Genomic DNA, 27,377 nt, shown 5'->3' on the forward strand with positions numbered 1-27,377 from the left:
AGGGAACAGGAGCCCAAGAAAGGTAGTGTCAACACAGAAGGTAGTGTAAACATAGCTCTGCATGGAGAACTCAAAAATTCAGGCAGGGAGTAACTGGTAACTGGATCAGTAACTTCTGATCAAAAATGGAAAGGAGAAAACTCTGCCAAGCCCACTTGTGTCAGTATTTATATTTACCAGAAAAACAAAATGAAGCCTACCTGAGCAATGTCCAAGGTGTCTGATGTCGATCTGCTCTTGCCTCAGACAGGACGCTTCTCTAACAAAGCATGGATTGTTGTAGGAACTCCCATCAGAAGCACATACAGGGTTAAAACTGTATCCACTGCAGTCTATATTGCATACACACCTGGTAATTGAAACATACAGCAAAATAAGATTGACATCCAGCAAACAAAAGCTAATCCATAGCAAGTCTTGAATAAACACTAGCTTGTACATTAATACCAGGAGAGAAGTGTATTGCACAAGGATGCTGAAGAATTTATTGATGTCTCAGGCTTCCAAGTAGAAGGCACAAAATCACAAACAGGTACTTGTGACACATCCATAAGTGCTGGGGGCAGCATGAAGTCTGCTGACCGTCTGCAACAGGCTTGCAACTGCCTCGTGTTGTTGGAGCAGGACAATGCTGGTGACTGCCAGGTGTGGGAGAGAGTGAAACGCCAGCCTGCTGCCAGTCTGGATACTGGGATTCGCTGGAGGGTTGCAAGCATACCGAATCCATGATGGGGCCCTGCTGGCACAACAGAGCCCTACCAGCTGGCAGACATATGTGCTTCCCATCCACAGGCATGAGTGCTCCAGCAAGGACCCCATCAGCCAGCCAGACCTGGCCAGCCAACAGGACATATGCCTGCTGCCCACACTTCACCAGTGCTGCTCATAAACACATTCCCTGGGCCACAGGTCCTGACTGCCCTTCCCCACAGGCAGATGGGGCAGACAGCAGTAGCAGTTTGTGCCCTGTAATTGCTGACCACAGTGCCTCGCAAAACTGAATTAACACCCTGGTGTGTTTTGTCCTGGATCTCCAGTATCTGCCCCCTCTTCCAGGACCCACATCATCTTCCTTCCACGCACATTTCTTTTGTCCAAGGGCACTTCCTTTCAGGTCACCTCTCCTCTCCAGAGTCCAGGCCCTTGCTTCCTGGTCTAAATAGCCTATCTGCAGAAGTGAACCACACAACCAGCTTCCCAGCTGCTGACTCTGTCTCATGGCCCTTTATTAACTGGAGAATTTAGAATGTGACACTTTTGTTTAGTTGAAGCGTTACACAGATCTTGTATCCCCAGTCCATGATGGTTGTAGCTGTAGGGTTCAAAAGTTCAGTTTCAGACATTTGGTCTCTAACACATGCCTGATGTTGTTAGCTACTTCTTTGCCTATGACCATGATGCCAAATCATATGTCTAGCCTTCACCTGGCCACTTACTGCTAGAGAAGCTTCAACAGAGCTGTCTGGCATGTAAAAGAACATGGTTTAAGTACACTGCAGGATAGTCAATGGTTGAACTGGACTGAGGTACTTTAAACTGTTGTGCTTCATCACTGCAATATAAAAGACTGAAGCCTTTCAAAAGACTGAAAGATAGTGAGTTAAGATGAGGACGTGGCTGGGGTGTGATGCTCTGAAAGAAGCGAGGCCTCTGCGGAGGCAATTGGGTGGCAGGGGGAGCCAGGAACATAGTTTAGAAACCTGTACCCATCACAGAGTCCATGTGGATGCAGAGAAGTTATCCTTGCTCATAGCCACTTGGCACTAGACCTGAAAAACCAGCCAAGACCTGCAGTGTCAAATTGTGAGACAAGATCAGTGAAATACAGGAATGCTGCTCTCAACTGAAAACATGACAGTTGTTTTTAACTGCTTGGTATTTGTGAAGGAAAGTAAAACCATGGGAGAACAAGTTGCTGCTCTGATGCTGCATATCAAACACTTTGAAACTGGCAGCTGAGTCTCTGTATGACAAGACCACCACCACTGCCTGAAACAAAAAAAGGAGCTCAGGAAAGTATTGGGAAAATCCCCAAAAGAACCTGCTATGAAATACTGAAAGTATGTTGCACCCTGAAGAGCTACAGAGGGCAGCCAATAGTTGATACTGAGGAGATGATAGAAAATCCAACCTCCTGTGAGGAAACTACCAGCCAGTTTGAGTCCTACAGCTAAAGACTACCAAGCACAGCCCATGGGGCTGAACCACTCTATGAACCATGCAAGAAGCACACAAAGTGTGGGAGAAGATGTATTAGACAGTGTTAACAAGCTAAAATTGGTGCCTCAAAGGGCAGAAATCTTATCAGGGGCTTTTGCAGGCAGAAGAACCAGTGTGAGGCACCACAGAGTGTAAGCTTTGTTTTTCTTCACAGTTGAAGACTGAAACTGGACATAGAACTTCCTATTGTTTCCTATTTTAATCTGTTCCATGACAAGTGCCTCTTATGCTGGGGAGAGCACAAGGAGAGCAGAAGATGACACAGAGAATTGCTCAGGACAGGAGGGCAGGAAAAACTTGAGATCAGGATACAGGTCCCTGTCAGGGGAAGCAAAGGGAATGCACCCCGACCCTCTTCCCCTCCCCCGCTGCCCTTGAGCAATAACTGTGAGACTCTGCAGGCTGAGGGCAATGTGGATGAGAGTATTGTAGAGGAACCGATCAAGGAGATGCCAAAGACGAAGCAGCCCCCCCCAAACCTTAAGGACCAGTGCTACAAAGAAAAAGAGAAAGGCTATAGTTATTATTGGAGACTCTCTCTTGAGGGGAACAGAGGGACCCATATGTCGTCCTGACCCATCCCATAGGGAGGTGTGCTGCCTACCTGGGGCCCGGGTGAGGGACATCACCCAAAGGTTACCTAAACTAATCCAGCCCTCTGACTATTACCCATTGCTGGTAATTCAGGCTGGAAGTGAAGAAATTGAAAAGAGCAGCACCAGGAAGATTAAAAAGGAATTTAAGGCCCTTGGGAAATCAATTGACGGGGCAGGAGCTCAAGTGGTGTTCTGCTCAGGTCCCTCAGCAGCTGTGGTGTGCACTGAGAGGAACAGGAAAACCCACACCATCAACAGTTGGCTTAGGAGATGGTGCCAGCAGCAGAATTTTGGCTTCTTTGATCACGGGGCAACTCTTACTGCACCCGACCTGCTGGACCAAGATGGGTTGAATTTATCTAGAAAGGGTAAGAGGGTGCTGGCACTGGGCTTGGCAGGACTCATTGGGAGGGCTTTAAACTAGGTCTGAAGGGGGTGGGTGTGGAAACCAGTCTCCTTGGAGAGGAGGGAGGACCACACAAACTGGTGAAATCAGCAGCCCAGCTGAAGTGCATGTACACCAATGCACGCAGTATGGGCAACAAACAAGAGGAAGTGGAACTCTTGGTTCACCAGGAAGACTATGATGTAGTTGCCATCACAGAAGCATGGTGGGACGATTCTCACAATTGGAGTACCGCACTGGGGGGTTATAAGCTCTGTAGGAGAGACAGGCAAGGGAGAAGAGGAGGAGGGGTGGCCCTGTATATTAGGGAATCCTTTGATGCCTCAGAACTGGAGGTTGCAGAAGAAAGGGTTGAATGCTTGTGGGTTAAAATCAGAGGGAGGCCACACAAAACTGACATCCTGGTTGGAGTCTGTTATAGACCACCCAACCAGGACGAGGAGGCCAATGAGATATTCTATAAGCAGCTGGAAGCTGTCTCAAGATCATCAGACCTTGTCCTTGTGGGGGACTTTAACCTACCAGACATCTGCTGGGAACTTAATTCAGCAGAGAGGAGACAGTCCAGAAGGTTCCTAGAATGCATGGATGACAACTTCCTGATGCAGCTCTTAGGTGAACCTACCAGGGGCAAGGCTCTGCTTGATCTGCTGTTCTCAAATAGAGAAGGGCTGGTGGGAGATGTGACGGTTGGAGGCTGTCTAGGGTGCAGCGACCATGAGATAGTGGAGTTTTCAATATGCAGGGAAATAGGGAGGAGCAGTAACAGAACCCTCACTTTGGACTTTCGGAGGGCAAACTTCAGGTTGTTCAGGCAACTTATTCAGAAAGTTCCCTGGGTAACAGCCCTTAAGAACAAAGGGGTCCAGGATGGTTGGACCTACTTCAAACAGGAGCTCCTAAAGGCACAGGAACTGGCAGTTCCCACATGCCGTAAGACGAGCCGGCGGGGAAGACGACCGGCCTGGATGAGCAAGCAGCTCCTGAAGGATTTAAGGGAAAAAAAGAGGGTTTATCGCCTTTGGAAAGGGGGAGAGGCAACTAGTGATATGTTTAAGGATGTTGTTAGATCATGTAGAAGAAAAATTAGAGAGGCAAAAGCACAGTTAGAAATTAAACTGGCCGCTTCTGTGAAAGACAACAAAAAGCATTTTTATAAATATATTAATGCTAAAAAGAGGGGCAAGAGGAGCCTCCACTCTTTATTGGACGTGGAGGGTAACATTGCAACTAAGGATGAGGAGAAGGCTGAGATTCTAAATACCTTCTTTGCCTCCATTTTCAACAGTAAGGCAGGAGGACTTCAGGATAACTGGCCTCCTGAGCTGGTTGATGGGGTCAAGGAGCAGTGTTGTACTCCTGAAATCCATGTGGAATTACTTCGAGACTTGTTGAGTCACTTGGATATTCACAAGTCCATGGGACCTGATGGGATTCATCCTAGGGTGCTGAAAGAGCTGGCAGATGAGCTGGCCAAGCCTCTCTCCATCATTTTCCACCAGTCCTGGCTCACTGGAGAGGTCCCAGAAGACTGGAAACTGGCCAATGTGACACCCATCCACAAAAAGGGACGGACAGAAGAACCTGGGAACTCCAGGCCTGTCAGCCTGACCTTGGTGCCAGGGAAAATCATGGAGCAGATTGTCTTGGGGGCTATCACTGCATACCTGAAGGATGGCCAAGGAATCAGGCCCAGCCAACATGGATTTAGGAAGGGCAGGTCCTGCCTCACCAACCTGATCTCCTTCTATGATCAGGTGACCAGCCTGGTGGACGTAGGAAAGGCTGTGGATGTAGTCTACCTGGACTTCAGCAAGGCCTTTGACACTGTCCCCCACAGCAAACTCCTGGCCAAGCTGTCAGCCTGTGGCTTGGACAGCAGCACTGTGCTGGGTTAGGAACTGGCTGGAGGGCCGAGCCCAGAGAGTGGTGGTGAATGGTGCCACATCCAGCTGGCAGCCTGTCACTAGTGGTGTCCCCCAGGGATCAGTGCTGGGCCCCATCCTGTTCAATATCTTTATTGATGATCTGGATGAGGGGATTGAGTCCATCATCAGTAAATTTGCAGATGACACCAAGCTGGGAGCAGGTGTTGATCTGTTAGAAGGTAGAAGGGCTCTGCAGAGGGACCTTGCCAGGCTGGACAGATGGGCAGAATCCAACAGGATGGCATTCAACAAATCCAAGTGCCGGGTGCTGCACTTTGGCCGCAACAACCCCATGCAGAGCTACAGGCTGGGGTCAGAGTGGCTGGAGAGCAGCCAGGTGGAAAGGGACCTGGGGGTACTGGTCGACAGGTGCCTGAACATGAGCCAGCAGTGTGCCCAGGTGGCCAAGAGAGCCAATGGCTCCTGGCCTGCATCAGGCATAGTGTGGCCAGCAGGAGCAGGGAGGTCATTGTACCCCTGTACACAGCACTGGTTAGGCCACACCTTGAGTACTGTGTCCAGTTCTGGGCCCCTCAGTTTAGGAAAGATGTTGAATTGCTGGAGCATGTCCAGAGAAGGGCAACGAGGCTGGTGAGAGGCCTTGAGCACAAGCCCTATGAGGAGAGGCTGAGGGAGCTGGGACTGTTTAGCCTGGAGAAGAGGAGGCTCAGGGGAGACCTCATTGCTGTCTACAACTACCTGAAGGGAGGTTGTAGCCAGGAGGGGGTTGGTCTCTTCTCCCAGGCAACCAGCACCAGAACAAGAGGACACAGTCTCAAGCTGCGCCAGGGGAGGTTTAGGCTGGAGGTGAGGAGAAAGTTCTTCACAGAGAGAGTGGTTGGCCATTGGAATGTGCTGCCCAGGGAGGTGGTGGAGTCACCATCCCTGGAGGTGTTCAAGAGGGGATTGGACGTGGCACTTGGTGCCATGGTTTAGATAGGCATGAGGTGTAGGGTGACAGGTTGGACTTTGATGATCCTTGAGGTCTCTTCCAGCCTTCTTGATTCTATGATCAGGATGATGGAGTGGGGATATGTGGGAGCAGCATAAGAGGGGCACCCAGGAGGACAAAGAATAGATCCTAACTGCAAAATTCCTATTATCTCACCTTCTAAGCACTTATTCTTACTTATGCCTTAGCTCCTGCCAGCACTGTATCCATGTACAGTGGTCCATGACAGCAGTTCCACATGCAACATTTTAAGCTCAGCCATGCATCTAGGGACACTTCCCAAAAAAACTGGGCAGAATGACTGCTGGCCAGTAGCCTTGCCATGAGGATGGACTCCTTCAGCCACCAGCTCACTATGAGCACTTACCTAAAAACAGCTTTGGGGACAAAGGGATGCAAGGATTTTCATTATCTTTCTAAATTAATATACTCAGCATAAAAATCTTAGGCTACACTATTAGAAATATAGCAATATGCAACAGAAGACAATTCTATAAAACAGGATGCACTGGATCATCAAGTTAAGATTTTAATCCATCTAAAAAGGTATTTCTAACAGAATTTTTCACCTTACTTTACTAACTTAGAGTGAGCTATTGTTAGAATGCATTACAACACTTACAGAAAAATAACAGAAGCAAGATGCATTTTCATCCCTAATTACCAGCAGAAGTAAAAATGAGGTGTGCTTCTAAGCATGTGCTTTCTGGTGTGAGCACTGAAATTACAGTGTACGAAAATGGCTGGTCTGCAACAAAACAAAGGCCAAGGAGATGATAGCATGTGATGATGTCACAGTCATAAATAACAGCAGAACAAAATATTTAAGATTCCAGTGTGGAAAATCTGAGGTTTAAACCCACAAGGGAATCAGAAAGGATCTTGGGAAAGAAAACCCAGAATCATGCAAATTTTCATAAAGATAAAAGTAACTATTTTGAAAGTTTACAAAAACAACACCAACAAAAAAGCAAACGAAGAAACAAAACACCAGAATTCTTTTAAACATAGACTGTTTCTCCTAGATTTCCATTATTTACTCCTGCTATTTGGAGTAGCTTCAGGAACAACTGCCTGAAGTCCCACAGTGGTGCCAGCATAAATTTTTGTGTGAAGCGGATCTTGAGCTGATAAAACACCACAGAAAAGTCTGCATGCAAAACCCCCAACAAAACAACCCTACAATAAAAGGCTTCTCTGTTCCGCCAGTTGCTTATTCTAAGTGCTAGTTTTCCCTCAGGCTTGCCTAAGCTGTGCCACATTGGGTAAATCAATCACCACATCCCAACACAAGTATCTCCTACTGATACTGGGTAATCTGCTACTGTTGCTTGGAGCTGAGGAAGTTCTCCAAAGCCTGAGCAACACCACTGCTCTGCTGTTGGCTTTTGTACACGTTTAAGATCCTGCTTGGTGCCCCAAGAAAAGAAAGAAAAATTACCAACTAGCATTTTCAGCCTGATGTGTGGCTGCTCAGTAAAACCTCCAGAAGAAAAGAGTCTTTTAAGGAAAAATCACTTATCAGTATCATGTAACTAAAGATGTCTTAAAAGCACTTGATGCTTTTGCCATGGAAAGTCAACAAGACATATCCAGGTGTTTTTATGATGTATTAGGGCATACAGAAAAGAAAAAAAACCCAACCAAACTTAATTTTGTCACCTGTCACCAGAGATTTGACATCCTAAGAAAAAAGGCATCAACTTGCAGTGACAATGTGCTTTTAGAAGTTGCATGTGTATGGTTCATTAACACCATTAGTTAAACAGAAAAGCACATTTGAGTTTCAGGAAAGTACAAAGTGCTATAATTAAATCAAATAAAAATGTTAGTTGGTTTGAATAAATAAGAAATGAGAGTGTACAACCCATTTATTAGGGGCTACTAGGTATAACAAAGAAAACATGTTTGGCAAAACGATGTGAGAGGAGCTCAGGCTCTAAGAGCACTTGCTGCTATCAGTAAATTAATTAGATCCCCAGAGATCAGAACACATTTCAAGGCTCCCTTTTGTTTTCAGGCTTCAAGGTGTATGTGGCTTGTTGGAAGTTCTGGGTGCTTAAAATCCACAGTAAATTCAAAGAAAAGAGAGGGGGTGGAAAGGAGAAGAAAAGCATTACAGCTTTGTGAAGCAGGCTTGGCTACTGAGAAAGGCTTGCATTTTGAACCAACAGATCAGGCTGCTGCATTTGTGCCCATCTGGGATTTGCTCACAAATTTATTTTACTGCCTGGCTTCATGGAGTTTGCTGCTTGCTACCCCTTCCCACCAGCGAACAGAAAGAGTGAGCTTTCTCAGGTACTCATCTGTTTACTGGCACATCTGCTTACAAATGGAAAATGGAAACACTGGAATAAACCAAAGTGTGTGAAATGCACACAGATGGATAAGGCTGTGCTTGATGGAATAAATTTAGGTGAACTGAAATAGCAGGGATGTTGCAATTGCAGTTAAGAACACAACCATGCCAAATGAAGGATTACCTTTCATTTGATGTTTCTTCCCTTGTGTGCAATTCTTCCCTCATGAAGCCTATACTAAGAAAATCTGGAATTCAAAGTGATTTCTCTACCTGTTCAACTAGAGCTGAACCTTCGTACGTTTTTGGTGTCTTTAGAAAAATCCCTTTATAGTAAAAGAAAAGCAGATTTCAGTTCTACAAGCTTCTCTGTGTCCTGCTCAAACACTCTTTTGGTCTTTACTTCTGCCCAGAAATGCAGAACAGCCTTTAAATAGCATTTCAGCCATCCCTTCACTCCCTTTTTTAATTTCATGGCATGGCTCTCTCTGACCACTATAGAAATTTAGTCGTTACCCACAGTGAGCTTCTAGTAGCATACATGGTGAACTCATGCTTGCTCTCACATCAGTGACCTAACCCTACCCCCATTCTCAACTGACAGAAACCTTCAAAGACCTGGCACAGACTGCTGCAAAGATCATTAAAAATACACACTGAAAATAGGCCTGGATTATTATCCATCTAGAATCTATTCAATTTCTTAACATTCACTGTAAAGAAAAGACCATTATGCTAGTCCTTTCATATCAGGATATCCTGTAGGCCAGTTTTACATAGTTCAGTAATCCCATGATAGAATCATAAATCCCTTGTTTAGGTTGATTTCCTCCTATACTTAGGAATCCTTTTTTTTTTTTTTTTTTTGCCTCCTGGAACAAAATACTGTGAATTGCATTTACAGAGGATTAAGAAACCCTTCCTTATGAATACCTACATACCATATTGTACCATACATATGATACTGGACCCTAAAAAGGTAAAAAAGCCCAACACCACAAAAACAACCAACCAACCCCCACAAAACAAAAAAACCCACAACAACAACAACAAAAAGCAACAACACAAAAAAAACCTCCACCACAAACCAAAGCAAACATACCAAAAACCAAAACAAACATAAAAAGTTGTCTGTGATAAAAGAGTGAAAAAGTGGTCAAAAGAGGCAAATATAAACCACCATGCAGACTTCAAACAGACCAAATATTACCCTGAAAGATAAATTAGATAGACATGACAGACACTAGGGTTTTTAAATGGCAGCACTGCCATATCTAAGTGTTAATACCTACAGTTCTGAATTTCTAGTTTGGCCACTGTGAAAACAGACACTGTAAATTATAGGCCAGCTGAATCTCTATATGTTGCTGAGAAACACTTTCTTTCCAAAGTAAATCTCATAAAATGTTCATCTTCAAAGGTCTGCCTGGGGATCAGTTGTCAATCTTTCTTGAAAATCTACATTATGAGTCAAAACAGACCTTTGACAACGTAGTACACTTATTTTAAAGAAGATTGAATGTGTTCAGAATCTCATCTCCATATTTTATCTGTTTAAAAACCAAAATATAGGTAAAACTGAGAACAATTTTTAAGTTAATGAATTCTTTATCAAAGACACCCCCCCACAAAAGAAAAAAAAAAAAGAAAAGACAAAAAATAAATTTTAAACTAGTGTTTAATAACATTTACCCCAGCCATTTAGGGATCACAGGAAAGGAAGGTTGTTACTCAACATATGATGAAGGGCAAGAGGGTGACTGAAGTGGGGCTTTGATGAGGTGGAGGAGTTTCCTGAAGCCTAAAGGGAAAGCCACACTGAGGGTAAACTGGCAGGAGAGTACCTCTGCAGAAAAGGAACTGTACATCCAGGGCAGCAGCAAGCTGGAGGGTTGCATTACAATAGGGCTGCCAGCAGGGCAAGGTAAATTGACTATTGTCCTCTACTCAGTCCTCATGAGGTTCCATGTGGAGCACTGTGTACAGTTTGGGCACCACTCAATAAGAGCAAATATTTGGCAAAACCAGAGAGAATCCAGTGGAAATGGGTAGAGGGCTGGAGCACGTGCTATAAGGAATCACTGAGGGCACTGGGTTTGTTCCACCTGGAGAAGAGGAGGCTAAGGAGGTGCCTGACTGCTGTCACCCACAACCTAAGAGGGGTTATCAAGAAAGAGGGAGCAGAAGTGCACAGTAGAAGAGCAAAAGAAAACAATCATAAAATCATTAGAATCATTCAGGTTGATCATCCCTGGGATCATCAAGTCTAACCATCGACCCTGCTGTACAAAGAGCCTGAAACCATATCCCCAAGCACTACATCTAAGCAACCTTTAAACACATCCAGGGTCAGTGATTCAACCATCTCCCTGGGCAGCTTATTCCTATGTCTGACTACTCTTCCTGTGAAATTTTTTTTCCCCCAATGTCCAGTCTAAACCTACCCTGTTGCAGTTTGAGGCCATTCCCTCTTGTTCTGTTGCTAATTACCTGTGAGAAGAGACCAGCATCAACCTCTCTACAATGTCCTTTGTGGAAGTTGTAAGCTGCAGTCAGAGAAATTGTGATTGAACACAAGGAAATTATTCCTCAAAAGGAGAGCGGCTCAGCACTTGAACAGATGCCCAAATGTCAAACCTCCCTGGTCAGAGCTCTCCTGGAGAAAACCTTGAACCACCTGAATGAATTATCCCTGGTTGTAGTGCAGGGATCCTGGATCAAACAATTTCTTAGAGATCTCTTCCAACCTAAATTGTTCTACAGTTCATTATTACATTCTGGATATTATTTTCTTGAAGTTATAACATACTTTAACATGCTTTTAGAACAATACTCCTTATAATACTAACCAGATGTTAGTATGGCATTTTATCTGAGTTTCTAGCAGGGCTTTGGCATGCCAGAGGAAAGAGACAGAGACCACGGAACAGTGTGAGAGAAGAGGATATAACTCTTCAAAAGGGGCACTACTTTTTACATCGCCAAGATACTTCACATTTGAAGATAAAATGTGAGCTGAAACTTCTGTTCTTCAACTGATTCAGTATAAATGAAATGTTAAATTATATATATTTATGCTAATTTACTATTATGTTTTCTATAAATATTACATATATATTCTTTGTATTTAGTATCTACATATTACAATGTTCTCCCTTACTCTGAACATGAATTTCTGTGTGCGTAAGAAGAAACCTGCGGAAAAAACTTACCAGAAAATAGTAAGAAACTTTAAAACCATGAAAATCTTATGAAGAAATATATATACTTAAGAAATATATATATTTAAGAGCCCACCTTATAAAAAAAAAAAAACAACAAAAAAACAAAACCCAAAAAAAACCTAATCTACAAGCAAATTTATATTGTCAGCTTCTGTGCTGATGTTACAGGTAGTTTAATAATAACAGAAGCCATTCAGCTCTTAAAAGGCTCTAAATAATACTTTCTGTTTCAGTAAACTGAGGCATCATGTTGTTTAGTAGCTTTACAAAATGACACTGAACATTATTTACCTGAGTTTTTTAAAAACAGCATTACAAATGTTTTTATACACAGCTTTCATCGAAGGAAGCACTGATTTAAGTGCTACACTGATGAAAAAAAGGATTTTACAACCACACCTGTTTCCATTTGCTGTGCATTCATACTGTATTATTCTAAGTGTTTCAATATTATCAGTGCACCATCTTCTGATGGTGTTCAGATAGGATGAATTGTTTATCTCCACCACATGAACAATCACTAGAGCTGAAGAGTCCAGTATGCTAAGAGAAAAACTGCCATCTGGATACGCCAGACTACATCAACAGCAAACCATATGGGTTTGGGTTAGTGTCCTACAAGATTTACCTCATCAGCTCTAGGTGGCTTCAAGCTTTGTGCTGCCACTCCCATGTCCTCTTCTAAACCAGACTGCATTTCCAATTCAAAATTCTAGCAGAAAACACACAAAAACCTTTATCCTTGCCTACATCTTTAGGCTTCTGGCCAGTCTCCCACACAAACGTTGAAATTTATCTACCACTCACGTATGTTTCCACCCTTGCTACATGTTGCAGGTAATTTGCTTCAACACAGCACAGAAAGGTTTTGGTCAGACAGACATTTTGATGAGCAGGGCAAAAAGGGAAGTACTGAGTGATAAGTCTCAGGTGATGGCTTTTCCCAGGAAATATACAGCCTGTGTTTCAGTTTTGTTGCTAAATGGGACAAAAGCCCTCAGCCAATCTGTGTAAAACTTGTCTGCATCTGATACCACAGAGCTACAGAAAACCACCATGTGGACTATATGGATAACTACACATTTGTGCAACTTAAGACCAGTGCATCCACAAGTGATTTTCTATGCTCTTGAAAAGCCTGCCCATAAGCTATCAACACTTTAAAACACTTATAAGTTCATGAGAAAACAGAAAACAAACAAACAAAACCCTTGTATTTTTGTGATGTTTCCTCAACCTTTTTTGCATTTGTATATATATAAAAAAATGTACTGGTTTAAATACAGTTGGACATTATTTTTCTAAGTATGGTGTGCTGTTTATGCCAATCACCTCCTCAGACTTTATTTCTTTTAGTCAGTCCACTTAAAATGAGCATTGAGAATTTTTGCAGAGGCAGTGGAAAATATAAAGCTGTTTATATATTTACATTTAATTTACTATGCACTGTAACTATTTCTGGTTCAGATAGCTGTTTCTGAGAAACCAAACAAAATGAAGATACAAACCTAAAACTCTGTGTAAAGCCTGAATTCTTCAGACTGTGTGTAATAAAAGCATATGCAGCAGCTTTGATCAGTGACAGCTGTGATGCTTTAACAAGGATGAAAACTAAAATTTGTGACTTTTTCAGAGGAAAATACAATTTAAAATAAAAAAAAAAACAAAACCCAAACAAACCACAACACCTTGTTTAACTCGTAATTTTGAGTGCATCTTACCTCTTGACACCTGACCACCTCCACAGATGAAACCTCCACTGCCTTACCAGCCATCCTGTTCCAGTGTCCAGTATCCTCATGGTGGAAACAATTTCCCTTATGTCAAATAAGGGTTTTCAGTGCTGTGACACATGCCCGTTGGACCTCATGCTATCACTATGCAACTCCAATAAAAAAGGGACTTGCTCAGACATCAGCAAGTCCAGCTCTAAAAATCAGGAAGTGCCAAATGGTCTTGCTCCTTCTTGTTTGTTTCAAGAATTACCCTACAGTTCTCACTGAAACTATAGGTGGCATCCATCATATTGTTTGCATAGGACTCCCACTTCTTTCCAGCCCAAAAGATGAGCCACAGTCCATATGGAGTAAAACTGTCTTTAGTAGGGTCCTTCCTGGGGGAAAATTTGCCTATTCTATGCTACAGGCTCTTGTAGCTGGCCTGTTGGCAGGTTCACATATTTCTCATCAATGCCAGATCCCTTATTTCAAACCCTTATCACTTCTTTATCAATTTATGGCATGGATGTCTCCCCTTCCACCAATTCACTAATCATTTCATTTGTAATTTAGTTTCCTCATTCACAAAGCAGGAGTACAAATACTGTTTTGCTTCTCAGGTGGAGGAGGAGGAGATGATGTTTGCAAGGTCTCAGATTGCACAGCATGGGAAAAAGGATGATAAAATGCAGAATTGTATATTCACTGTGAGTATTAGCATCTCAGGAATATGGCTTGGGATTATCTACTGAACATTAAGAGACAGTTCAGCTAACTCATTCAATTACTAGCATGAGGTAAAATCCTCTTAAATACCTTCTGTAATTACATGAATCACTTTATTAAGTGTTCTAACACCACGGAGTGCAAGCAAGGGCTTAGAATCATGGAATTGTTAACTAAATGCACATCTTGTTTGTGGTTCAGTTGACATCACCTCACTTTCCTAATAAGTTACAGTAGCCATTCTTATGCCTTAAAAAGGAAAATTTTTATAGAATTAAGAGTGTTTGCATGGTTTGTTAGAACTAGGGGTGATAGCTACTGTAATATGCTGCAAAATTAAGTTAAATAATAATATGAACATAGCAATGTTTATACAAGCCTAAAGAAAAGTACTTTTGCTGTCAGTAATTTTATGTATGGCGATATAATTTTTAAAGATTGAAGCCATGTTGAAACCCAACTGGAAAGGAAGTAAATTCTAAATTCTACTTAAGCAAGGCTGTGACTTTTTTCTGTGACTTTTCAAAACCAACCTTGGAAGGCAACCTATGAACTAGAGGAAATGGTTTCAAGCTGTGCCAGGGAAGGTGCAGGCTGGATGTTAGGAAATATTTCTTCACAGAGAGAGTTATCAAACATTGGAATGGTCTGCCCAGGGCAGTACTGGAGTCACTGTCATCTCTGGAGGTGTTTAAGCAGAGTGTGGACCTGGCATTTAGCAACATGGTTTAGTGTTGACCCTTCAGTGCTGGGTCACAGGTTGCACTGGATGATCTCTTCCAACTGGATGTATTCTGTGTGATTCTGTGTGAGTTCTCACAAAAAAACAATATTTTTCATCAGTTTTGCCCAGGATGCATTTAAGAGGTCAAGTGGCATGAGAAATTTGTAAGTAGGTTTGGAAGAAGTGACTGGCTTAGGTCACCAGTTCAACCTACTGTGACTTTGTTAAGGAAAGCTTATTACTCACCCAACATTTTCTGCATCTTCATCACATTCAGCCCTATATTTGCAAACCCCACATTTGGAGTGTTTTCTCTGAACTTCTGTTCCAGATCCTTCATACTCTTAAAAAACAAAACAAAACAAAACAGTCATTGTTAACAGAAAGCATGGTTTTCATCTTCAGCTCTGATTTTTTCTTACCTAAATCTATTTTTCCTTCAGGTATACTGTGAATATGGAGTTATCATATACAGAACCTTTTAACCCTAATAGTGCCACCTTTCTTCAAAATCAGGCAATTGGAGGTTGGTAGAACTCTACCAGTGACAAGAAAGCACCCCTGAAAACACTGATGCTTCACTGATTGACTCTTCCTTTATTCATAAATCAGTAATTTGTATTTATCCTTGCCCCACCAGACACACAACCAGCATTGACATGTCACAGTCACATTTACTCTTAATTGACACTGATAATGTATAAACCCTGTGCTTTTTAAAGTCCTTGAATACTAGGCAGCAGGGATTTGAATGCTATTTTCTTTGACAGTCTTCAATTACAGATATCTTTATGCAAGATTACCACTTGCATTTTTTCCCCCGTCTTGATTCTTAACAATGGGATCCAACTGTGTTCATATCTCATATATGCTTGGGTATATTTTCCAGAATATTCTATTTAGTTGTAACAGACTAAAAGAAAAAAAGTAATCTTAAAAAGAAATTGATAGAAATGCTATGCACCCTAAAATGTAACATCTACATCTCAAGTATTCTGATCTTAAAAACATCTTCACCAATCTTAACTGTTGACATGGACATTAAAACTCTTCAACAAGTAAAAGAGAAACAAACTGTTTCACTACCATTAGTCTCTCCTATTCTTGATTTTAATAATGTACTAAAGGAGAGCTAGATGTTTGAAAAGAAGAAAAAGAACCACAGGAATCTGCAGAGGGAAAGAGCTGTTGAACATATTGCAGTATCATGGTGGCATACAGCTGACTACTCAAGGTTGTCAGGGGTCGGAGATCAAAGTGATTCCTCTTCTCATAGAAGCTTTATGTGCTGTAGCAACAGCAAAACAAATACCACCAATTAAAGAGTTGCATTTACATTTTAAAAGAAATCCACAACAGCCCTTCCTTATTTTCCTGGATCTTGGCTGAAAGGGATCTTTCCCTCCTATCTGTAGGCCTGTGCTTACATGAAGAATAGTGCAGGTGAGCCCCTGAAATTAACTCCTGGATAAAGCATGCTGGGCATTTTCCAAAGATTAGTACACAGAAAACTTTATTACAAAGTTCCCACTGTAGAATCACCACTCTCATTAAGTTGCAGCAGAGGTCATCTGCTTTTATCTTTACAAATGTACACCTCATTTGATTTTACTTTATTTCTAGATATCACATTCCTATGCCTCTCTTTGGCATCCTAAAGTGTCCTTGAGTATCAGATCTCACTTTCCCTGGCCAATAGATGATTCCTTGCAGTTTGAACAAGTTAAACAAATAGGACTTCTCATGGCTCTCACACATGATATTTCCACTTCTTTTGCTATTCTTACTACCCTTAATGCCCTCCCCTCGCAGGTTAACTCCCTCTGGAGTTGTGGGCACACGAACAGGACGTGCTGCTCCAGGAGAGTTGTCATCAAAGCCACACACCATCTAGGATATTCTTCAGCTAATACAACCAATAATCATGTTAATTTTTGGCCATTTTTCTGCACTTACCATTATTATTGACATTTACTTCATTGTACATGCTATTCCCCAGCGAGTTTTTTTCAGGGTCATCAGTCTGTCTGTCAGCCTCTGAGATGCATCTGACGTCATGGAAAAGCAATCTAGATCTGGGACTCACTACATGTAACTCTCTCCTCAGACATTAAAATGCCACTTGCTTGTGCATGCAGCTAGCTCAGTGACTTGTTCTCTGTCATTCAGACCAAATCAGTACTGACTGATTTGCTCCCAAGTCACCAGTGGAAGGGGTCGAGAGACCAAGAACAGTACCTAGTAGAAACACACACATTTTGTAATGATTTCTTGACATTTAATGATACACTGATTGGCAATATTTTTTGCACATTAGATGTGCACTGGGTGGATGTTGTGCCCTCTAGTTACTTAGATTTGTATGAAAGATTGCCTTCGACTGAGAAAGGTTATGGTTTTGAGGTGGTACACTTAAAATATTCTGCTGCATAAATGCCTTTCTCAGAAAATTAAGTTAAAAAAACCCAAAACAATTTCACAATAAAGGTTTTCCATGAACCCAAGTTGACTGGCATTAAATATTTTAATTGAATAATTGTACATTATTTCTCATTGTTCTGTTGAAGAAAAGGAGACAAAAAAATGTCATCAGCCCAGAAAATTCTTTATCACCCATTTTTAAAGCTTTCAGGTGCAAACCAGACAGACCTGCTCGTTACAAAACACCTGTCTTCAACATTCAATGTTTAATATCATTCTGCAGTACTCCTAGAATGGAAATATTTCATCATATCCAATATATACTATCTGACTTGACTACTAATACATCCAGAATACTTTACAGGGCTCTTTTGCTTCACTATTAGCATTTCAGTTTTGTAATGGAGCAAAAGCAGCAACACATACACGTACATGCACAGCCTTCCTGCTCCCTGTGAATGCCCTGATGCCTTTCCATTTTCATAAACAGTAGTCCACAACTACTTGTTCATTGTTCCTATCAGCTATTCAGTGTAAACTTCCCCCTCTCTCCTTCCCTCCCCTTTAAAACTGCTTTCTCTAACTGTTTTAATTAGCCTTGTTTTAGAAAAAGTGCAGTCCTTATTTCTTGATCAGCACTTGCTGAACCTCATGCATACAGAATTATTTATCCATACTGCATTTTGTTTGCATGCAATAAATAAGTCTCAGTTAGGAACACCTGCACCAATCATTTACACTTGTCAGGATGAGGTGTAATATAGATGAATGTGTACTGATAAATATTTCCAACTTAGGTGATAGTCATCTTAATTTTTAGAAGCTTCTTTCATTACTAGCCACATGTCTTAGTACTGGCACTATGAGATGCTGCACATAATTTAGACCGAAATCCTTCAAGAAAATAGAGCTTTTCCCACCAATACAAAACAGATGAATACTGTTTTTCAGTCTGGGTTAGTAGCAGACAGTTTCAGTACTCTACTTGTGTGCTGTTAAACTAAGTTAACCCATTACTTGAGAGCAACTTTCTCTGGTGCAAATGTCTCCAAATAGGCAATGCAACCCTTGGCAGATTGTCTCTCTTTTCTCCTTTCTCCTCCACATTTGATTGTTCCTAAATAGGTTATAGCCATTGAGTTTAATATTCTGATCAATCAGATCTTCCCACCAGGTTTCAGCAGTATCAATTAGGTCAAAATATGCTCCCAAATAAGCAGTTCAAGCTCCTCTTGTTTATTATGCAGGCTTCTAATGTTGATGGATAGATGATTATGGAATTTCTTCTCACTGGTGTCTTGATTAATTATGTTCTTTGACATCTTAATTTCTTGTGGAGTGAAAGCTCATTTTGCCTCTCCTTTCAGCATCCTTTCGTGTTTCAGGGCAGCACCTCATTAATGCTCTGTCTTTCAAAAGAAATGAGGTACACCAATGGGATCAGTGACTCCCAGTTGTCTCTTCTCAGCTGCAGTGCTCCCTAACACTTCTTGAGTCATTATTCCTCTGCAGAAGGTGGCCAGCTATATCTTAGGAGCTGCAGGGTAGGAACCTGTAAATGGACAGCAGCTCTAGAGGAATTGGTCAGCAGTAAATTGCTTCCCTCAGCAACTCATTTGTGTGTTCCTACAATGGTAATACAGCTGTGTTTCTGCTGAGGGCTTTCAATCAAGCTCGAAGCAAAAGCATTGGTTTCTGTCAAGGTGAAGTTTGGTCAGCCTCAAGGCATGGCCTCGAAAGGGAGCTCCACTGTACATATGTATTTATCACTGCTCACAGTGAAGCAGGGGGAACAGAGGGAACTTGTGGAGAGCTGCAACTACTCAGTAGCCATAGACTGATAGAATAAAGATTTTCTTGTCTGGGAAAGCCTCTCTGAAAACCAATTCCTAACTGTTTTGGGAGTACAGTGATTTTTGCTGCAACTCATCAAAGCAAGTAATCTCAAAAAGATGTTTGAAAAATAGGGAAGGCCAAATCCCCTTCTGCATCCTGAATTACAGAAGAACCTCCTCCATGATCAGACTGTGATTCCCTCAGTACAGCTAGCACTGGAAATTCCTCTCAAAATGTCCCAGTCCCAGTATCACACATTGCAGGATGCAGTTCACAGAACAGTTTAGTGACTGATGTTCTCTTCCATTAATTTTTAGGGCAACTTTAATGACACAGTTAAAATGAAGATTGTCCCTGTAATTTGAAATGAAGCTGCAAACTCGCTGATTTTACTATAGGTACATATTTAAAGCTAGTGCAACAACTACTCTCAGATATCCCAATTTTTTGGTAAGTGATGTCTTGAATTATCCTGACGATGCTGCTGGATCATACATAAAAGCAATATTTACCTGTGTGGAAGGTCCTGTTCTCTTCTCCAGCTACCCAGCTGGCTTAGAAGCAAAGCCTGGTTTGGTACAGACAGAAATCTGTACCTGTCTGAAAGATATTTTCTCTGCATGGTATAGACCACATACTGCAGCTGCAAGCATGTGCCAGCAAAGACATTGCCCTTTGAAGTTTGTTTTTGCAAGAAGGGGCATTACAGATTTAACACAAGGAGGCCTGGTCTATTTATGATTGAGGAGCCTGGAGGAGGAGAGTTCAGAGTTTGACACTGTAATCACATCCCAGCCAGGGCAGTGTGTTTGCCCAGTGGCTGTGATAATGATGATGTGAGCTCTTTTAAGCAAAAGACTTGACGATGTGCACCACAAGACTTCCTACCACCACTACCCTTGTTATGTGTTTAGGTATTTTACACATCTGACAACTATAGCTTCTATTTTGCTTCTCTGCATATGACAGAGGATAAACATGGGACAAGTTGGTGTACTGTGAGAGCTGGGTCAGCTCTTACACTAGCTGGGAAGCTTGATTTCTCATTCACTCCATTGCCTTGCTTCAAATGCAGCTAACTCCTTTTTCTCCAGAGTAATCACCAGGGAAATTAGGTGCGAATAGATGATGGTGGAAAATGGAAAGGACAAGAAAGTCATCAGATGCCTAGGGAGGTGTCCCATAATTTCACAAATGCACCAAACACTCTTCTGCTGGTCCTGTTTGGGCTACATGAGATGAACCTGCTCTTATTTGCTATCTGTCATCCTGCACAAGAGGCAAGAAGAATCTATCTTTCTGTGGCCCTAGCTCCAGTATCCTTCAGAGCAAGGTCCAGCCTCCCCTGAAAATCTTGCTTAGAATAAGTTTTCCCCAAGAGAAGGCCTGAACAGTCAGGCCCTTTTCCTCTGCCTTGCTGAACCTTTGGTGAAAGCACAGTAATTCTTGCAAGTTTTAGTCCATGTCCATTTAACCTACAGGGAGCAGGATCTCAACAAACAGGGCTATGTGAAGCTAAAGTGATACTCAGGGACAAGCCACATGATGGAATCGTCACTTGAATCTTTTTAAGTCGCACACCATTAGAGAGATCTGCTAAAAGAGGTGATGCTACCTCCTATGCAGGCTGTTAATCACCATCAAGCTTCTGCAGTCCTATTAAAATACATTAAATTAAATCAGTAGCATTATTGCAAATTAAAATAAAAAATATTCGAGGCTCTAAACTGTGTCTGTTTATACCACCCTGACTGTGTGACGATTACTGGATAAGTGTTGTCCCCAGTGAGGGGAAGGAACAGATGGCATCCTGCTAAAAAGCACACACTGTATATCAATTTATTAATTACTAAATGCAATCTGCTAGACGTTCATCACAAGATACTTTAGCTATTAAATTTCAGAGGGATTAGAAATTCAAAACAAATTATTTTAATAATAGTTACCTTAGCTATATGTATTGCAAGCATGTTATTTCCTTAGCTTAAAAGCTTGAGATGATTAGGTGCCATCTGTCTAACTACCATTGCATCTTCTTTACTATCAAAAGTGTATTTTACTTAGGAACACAAATAAATATTGAACAAAAAGAATAAAAAATAATGTTATGGGCATAGTAGGATACTTTGAAGTCCTGCCATTGTTGGCTGATTACTAGAGCACAGAATCTGCCTCTTCTAAGACACTGATTTTTCTCTGAAAAGCTGGCTTGAAAAGTCATTACCATTTGTTAACTCTTCGATGGTGTATGTAACACATGCTGATGGTTTTCAACACATCCTTCCAAAGGCTTAACTATATCACAAAGTCAACAACACAGCTGCCATTTGCTGGCAGTATCAAATACAGAAAGTAAGAAGTCCTTGGAGTAAGAGAAACAAAGGCCTTTACTTGGAGGGACATGGGGAGAACAGCTCATAAGTGCTTGTTTACCAAAGATGGGAACTGGGAGTTCAGAAGAAATTAGGTTCTCCTTCAAAAGTTATTGCATTATGCCTGGATGCCAGATGGAAAGTACTACCAGAAAAAGCCTTATAAATTAAGGACTACTCCCAGGTGAAAGCAAATTATCTTCATCATCAATACTTTTGACCAAAAAAAAAAAAATTAGCTTCATCTTCAAGATGCTTTTCTTTACAAATCAGTCTTCCCATCTGCAGTGAGCAAAGACTTCTTCTAGTAATCATAGAATGTACTGGCTTGGAAGAGACCTTTAAAGATCATCTAGTCCAACCCCCCTGCAGTAAGTAGGGATATCACCAACAGGAGTCCCATCACGTATGACCTTGAAGGTCTCCAGGGGTGGGGCCTCTGCCACTACCCTAGGCAAACTGCTCCAGTGTTCTGCCACCCTCATACTAAAGAACTTCTTCCAATGTGTAATCTAAATCTACCCTGCTCTAGTTTTCAACCATTGCCCTCTGTCCTAGTGCTATATGGCCCTATAAATGTGTACTTTGCTAAGGCATATGGAAAATGAAGAGGTGATTGGTGGTAATCATCGTGGCTTCACCAAAGGCAAATCATGCCTGACAAACTTGATGGCTTTTTATGATGGAGTCACAGCATCAGTGGATAAGGGAAAAGCAACAGATGTAATCTACCTGGATTTGTGTAAAGCATTTGACACTGTCCTGCATGACATCCTGGTCACCAAACTGGAAAAGCATGGACTTGAGGGGTGGCCCACTCACTGGATAAAGAATTGCCAAGATTGCCACACTCAGAGTTGTGGTCAACAGCTAAATATCTAAATGAAGGCCAGGGGCATCCCTTAGAGGTCAGTACTGGGACCAGTGCTGTCTAACATCTTTCTCAGGGATATGGGCAGTGGGATTGAGTGCACCCTCAGCAAGTTTGCAGATGACACCAAGCTGTGTGGTCCTGTTGACATGCTGGAGGGAAGGGATGCATCCAGAGAGACTTGGAGAGGCTTGAGAGGTGGGCACAAGCCTAAGGACAAGTGCAAGGTCCTACACCTGGGTCAGGGCAATCCCAGGCACAAATACAGCCTGTGAAAGATTTACAGATTGCATCAGTTTGAATGGACCCTCTAAGGTCATCTTGACCAACCTCCCTGCAGTGACCAGGGACACCTCCAACTAGGCTGTCCAGGGCCACATGAAGTCTGATCTTGAATGTGTCCAGGGATGGGGCCTCAACCACATTCCTGGGCAACCTATTCCACTATTTTGCCACTCTTAATGTAAAGAACTTCCTCCTTATGTCCAGCCTAAATCTACCCTGCTCACATTTAAAACCACTGCCTCACACACTGTTGCTACAAGCCCTCCTAAACAGTCCTTCCCCAACACAGCAGATTCTAGAAGAAATAAAGTTTTAAAATTTGTGTTAGAGAACAAGAAAACGTTTCATGAGAGATAGAAATCTGCAACCTTTACCTATATGTGTCAGCCTGAGGATCATTTTCTGTGCCCTGGTCTACCAGTTGTGGAAGTACATCCAGCAGGTCAAAGAGTGGTAGAGTTCACAACTGGCAGAGATGAACACCAGTCTGAGCCTGTAACTTCTCTTTCACCAGTTCTGCCTCAAACTCTGACAAATCACTGATTAAACAGTGGATCAGGAGCTGCTTTTATGACTGTATTCTTCAGCATGAGGAAATTGCAGATCCCACTGTCTTCAGTTGTGATCTCAACTAAGCAACTGTTTTATGTCTGAGTCTCCATTCCCTGACATTGCTTTCTGCAGAGGTGAATCGTAATGGTAGAGTAATGAGGTATTTGAAATTTCTCTGATTTCTGAATTAACAACCCATACTGTTCTTATTAAGTGTTCTCATAATGCCCGTTGCCACAAGTGATCAACAGCTTGGTTTCGTAAGTCTAATTTTTATTAAGCTAATTGAAGGTTCAGACTTCTGAAATGAGCAAAATGAGCTATTTTATTACAACTCTTCATTTAATATCGTGCCATCAGAGCATAGAAAATGGAAATCGCTTACCCAGAATGTCAAAGGGCAATGGGACAATCATGTCACCAGTAAAAATTATACTCCTTTAGCTCGTTCAGGCATACTGAAAAATTTCTCCCACTCTTAATTCTTTTCGTAAAATCTAGTATCTTTGTGACAATAAACATGATCTGGGAGAGAACCTGCCGGATCCATGGTTTTTAGTATCTTTGTGGCACATGACAACTTCAAAAGCAAGACATTGTCTGAAATAGCCTTTGAGGAAGAGGACTTTTGTGGGTTTTTTTTAAATCATAGAATCAGTCAGGGTTGGAAGGGACCACAAGGATCATCCAGTTCCAACCCCCCTGCCATGGGCAGGGACACCTCACACTACATCAGGCTGGCCAGAGCCTCATCCAGCCTGGCCTTAAACACCTCCAGGGATGGGGCCTCAACCACCTCCCTGGATAACCCATTCCAGGCTCTCACCACTCTCATGATGAAGAAGAACTTCCTCACGTCCAGTCTGAATCTCCCCACTTCCAGCTTTATTCTGTTCCCCCTAGTCCTGTCATGACCTGATATCCTAAATCGGTTCGAAATCTACTGGGTTTGGGGGGATTTTTACATAAAAATTAATGCATTTAACATCATACAGTTTGGGAGTAGGAGGGAAAATCTGCATCAAGTCAAGTTTCAGAACCATTAATGAGCTTGCTTTGTGCCTGGGAAATGAAAGAACAACGTGAACCACTAGCACAAATCTCATCCGCCTGTGAGGCAAGCACCTAATTTCAGCAGTGGAGACTGTCACAGACCAAGCTGTCACAACTGAAAGGCACAGCCCAGATGCTTTCCCAGTACTTTCCTTCACAGTTAAAAACCGACCAGCAAACAGTACATCTCCTGCACAGCAACTGCAGCGCTTCCTGAACACATACAAGCAGCTGCACTCATCTATTCCATGTGTGCAAGCATCACAATCACACTAATTGTGTGTTTAAGAAACATAGCAAGCACTGATTCTGTGATTAACATCTGGAAATGTAAATACTAGGAAACCCCCACAAATCTCTAAGACACCATGTTTGACGTCTCTCTCTCATTTATCTTTGTGGTTTCTCACTTCTGTTGCTCCTTCCTTGTACCTAGACACAGTAGCTACACCTAAATCTACAGGGCACAAAAGCTCCTCTTGCAATTTGGTTCCCATTTGTGCACTCCTAGCCAAGAGTATGGCATTAAACTACCAAGCCTAGGTGCTTATTATATTAGTTTACTCTGAAAGTAAATGCCAGGAAGGTGCCATAACTCCTCCAGTCAGTCCAATAGCCAGAAAAACCAGGAAGGCAAGACTGTAGTGTGTGCACAGGAGCACTTCCACCCTGCGGGTCACCCTTTGACTCGGTTCCTGCCCCTTTTTCTTGTCTGGATTCTATACAATGCATCTCCATCTTCAACAGGTTCAACGTTCTTTTAGAAGTTTGGTTTTAATTCTAAATTGCCTTAACTTGTAATAAGTCTTTGATTTTTTAATATTTTCTTGTAACACTTTTACAGTCACTTGAATACTGGTATAAAAAATAATCCCAGATACAAAAACATCTCAGAGTTTTTTGGCCAGAGTAAACCTCAGTATTTAAAAGCAACAGCAGATTCCATCCTTTGACCTCCATCCTTTCAGTCCCAACACACTGAAAATTTGCCAAGTGTTCTGCAGAAGGATTAGCCAACACCCAGTTTAGTGAGGAAGGTGAATAGGGACACTTTGAATTTGATGTGTCACAAATAGCCTGGCTGTACAAAAAAAAAAAAAAAAAAGGGAAAAGTGACAAGTGTGATTTTCAATTTCTTGTTGCTAGTTTTTTTCCATCTAAAATTAAGAACTAAACCAAATTGTTTTCATAAAGAACAGAAACAGGAATGCTTCAGTTGACACAGAGGCACTTGGAAGAAAGCCAAATAAATGAAGGACTAACATCACAAAACTGCTGGAGGAGGTAGTGGGTATATGTTGTCCCTTCTTTATTCAATACCCAGGCAGTACAGATATTCACCTTGAGTCTTTCTGCCCAGAGTGAAGTGAAGTTGCATATTCCACCTCCCAAAACAATGCACTAACCACTGTACTAGCTAGCATGGAGGGACCACCAAATCTCCTCCACTGATGTAATTCCATTTTTCATAAATAATTAAAATTCATGGGCACACTGCAACCCAGCTAACAAAGCTTTTCCATAGCATGCATCCTTCCTCCTGCTCCCTTTGTCTCCCAGCTCAATGAATATTTCAAGTAAGAACAAAACCAACAGCAATGACAAATGAACACCCATTTTGGACTTCTCTTACCAAGAGACAGCAGACCTGGGTTCAGTCTCCTGCCCCAAATCAGGCAGTAAGCATATTTGAATGTGGACCTATCACCTTTTCAGTGAGCAGCCTAACCAACAAAACTCAGCATGTTGTGGCCTACTTTTCTTCCAAATATTCATAAAATAACCCAAAGAATCCCCACATCTGTCAGTCAGCTGCCAGTCACTTCCAGAGACATTTGCAAAGGACTTTAACAGGATTTTTATATCTAATTGGGAAATACTGAGACAAATATATATCCCCCGAAGTATTCAAACATTCCTGAAACTGTTCCAAACATAAAAGTCAGATGTGTACTAAATTATTGTCATCTGTCACCTACAGGAACTGTATAGCTGCACTGAAGCAAACAGAACAACTGTAGTGGAATAACAGGCTGGGTAGAAGGCAGAAGGAGGAGCAAGCAGAGCTGGGGAAAGTGTGTGATGCAACCTCTGGAAGAAGGGCTTCAGAAAAAAGTCAACAGTGCAGATAAGAAGAGACACTTCTTGAGCAGAAAGTTGTTCCTTCAATTACTGCTCCAAAAGGAAACAAAGGTGAGAATAGCCAACAGCCCAGGAATTTACTGATAACATCTTATTAAAGGGAAGGGAAATGCCTCCCCTTCACTCAATACAGGAAAAAAGAAGAAGCTGGCTCCTGATTTTTGGCAAGTTAACTGTTATCTTTAGCTACAGAGTGATGACATTGACTGTTTTCCACTAAAGCACAATTTCATGTAGCTATACAAGACTTCCAATATTTCAAAAGTCAGTCCCATCTGTATGAACTGCAACACTTCCTATTCAGCAAGCCTAAGCAAAGCCTGAAAGCAAAATGTCTTTTCTGTGCCTGTATACATCTATAGCTCATGTTTTTCATTCTTATCTGCATTCCTGCTAGAATACTCAGAAAGAATGTTAAGATGTGATCAAAGATAGGAACACTTTTACTAGTACCAGCTATGCTACATTCCCCCTCCTTGAATATACAGATTTGAACAGAAGCACCTAAAATATTTGATAAAAACAGAGATCATAATGCAATCATTACATATTTTAGGCAATATGTTTGACCAAGGATAAATTCACTACTAGGTGTTGTAAGCAAATGATGGCCAGGGGAAAAAAAAATATTAAAAAAGTTAAGAACTTTATTGTGAATGGACATTTTCAGGAGTCAAATACAGGTGAAACAGGGTTCTTAACATCACACTATATCGCTGGCAACAAATAAAAAATTACATAGGTCAAATCTGAAAGAACAACATTGGTCAGATGCACACTACAACCTATTTCTATTCAAGTATTATTCTAAGATGGTCAGATAACAGTGACATGTTAAAGCTTAGTTTTAATTCATCATCTTCCCTCAATTCATGTCATAAATAGCAACCATGTACGTCAAACTGACACACATATAGTGAAAAAAGAAAGGAAGACCAAAAGCAAGTATAACTGTTGTTTGGTACTCACCTCCTTCTCCTGATCCAGAGCCATTATCTGGAAAAAAAAAGCAACAAAAAAAAAAAAACAAGGGGGGAGAAAAAGAAAACAAA

General features: G+C 41.7%; 1 protein-coding gene across 1 annotated transcript in view; it reads right to left on the reverse strand.

The window, feature by feature from the left end:
* TMEFF1 (transmembrane protein with EGF like and two follistatin like domains 1) overlaps positions 1 to 27,377 on the reverse strand; it is a 128,452-nt gene that overhangs the window by 11,228 nt on the left and 89,847 nt on the right. The window contains exons 4-6 of the mRNA XM_054381615.1: positions 27,295 to 27,321; positions 15,040 to 15,136; positions 201 to 349 (exon numbers count right to left, since the gene is read on the reverse strand). Coding sequence (XP_054237590.1) covers positions 201 to 349; positions 15,040 to 15,136; positions 27,295 to 27,321 — 273 coding nt within the window. The remainder of the gene's footprint in view (positions 1 to 200; positions 350 to 15,039; positions 15,137 to 27,294; positions 27,322 to 27,377) is intronic.

Source organism: Indicator indicator, chromosome 6 (assembly GCF_027791375.1).
Source record: "Indicator indicator isolate 239-I01 chromosome 6, UM_Iind_1.1, whole genome shotgun sequence".
Taxonomy (NCBI): domain Eukaryota; kingdom Metazoa; phylum Chordata; class Aves; order Piciformes; family Indicatoridae; genus Indicator; species Indicator indicator.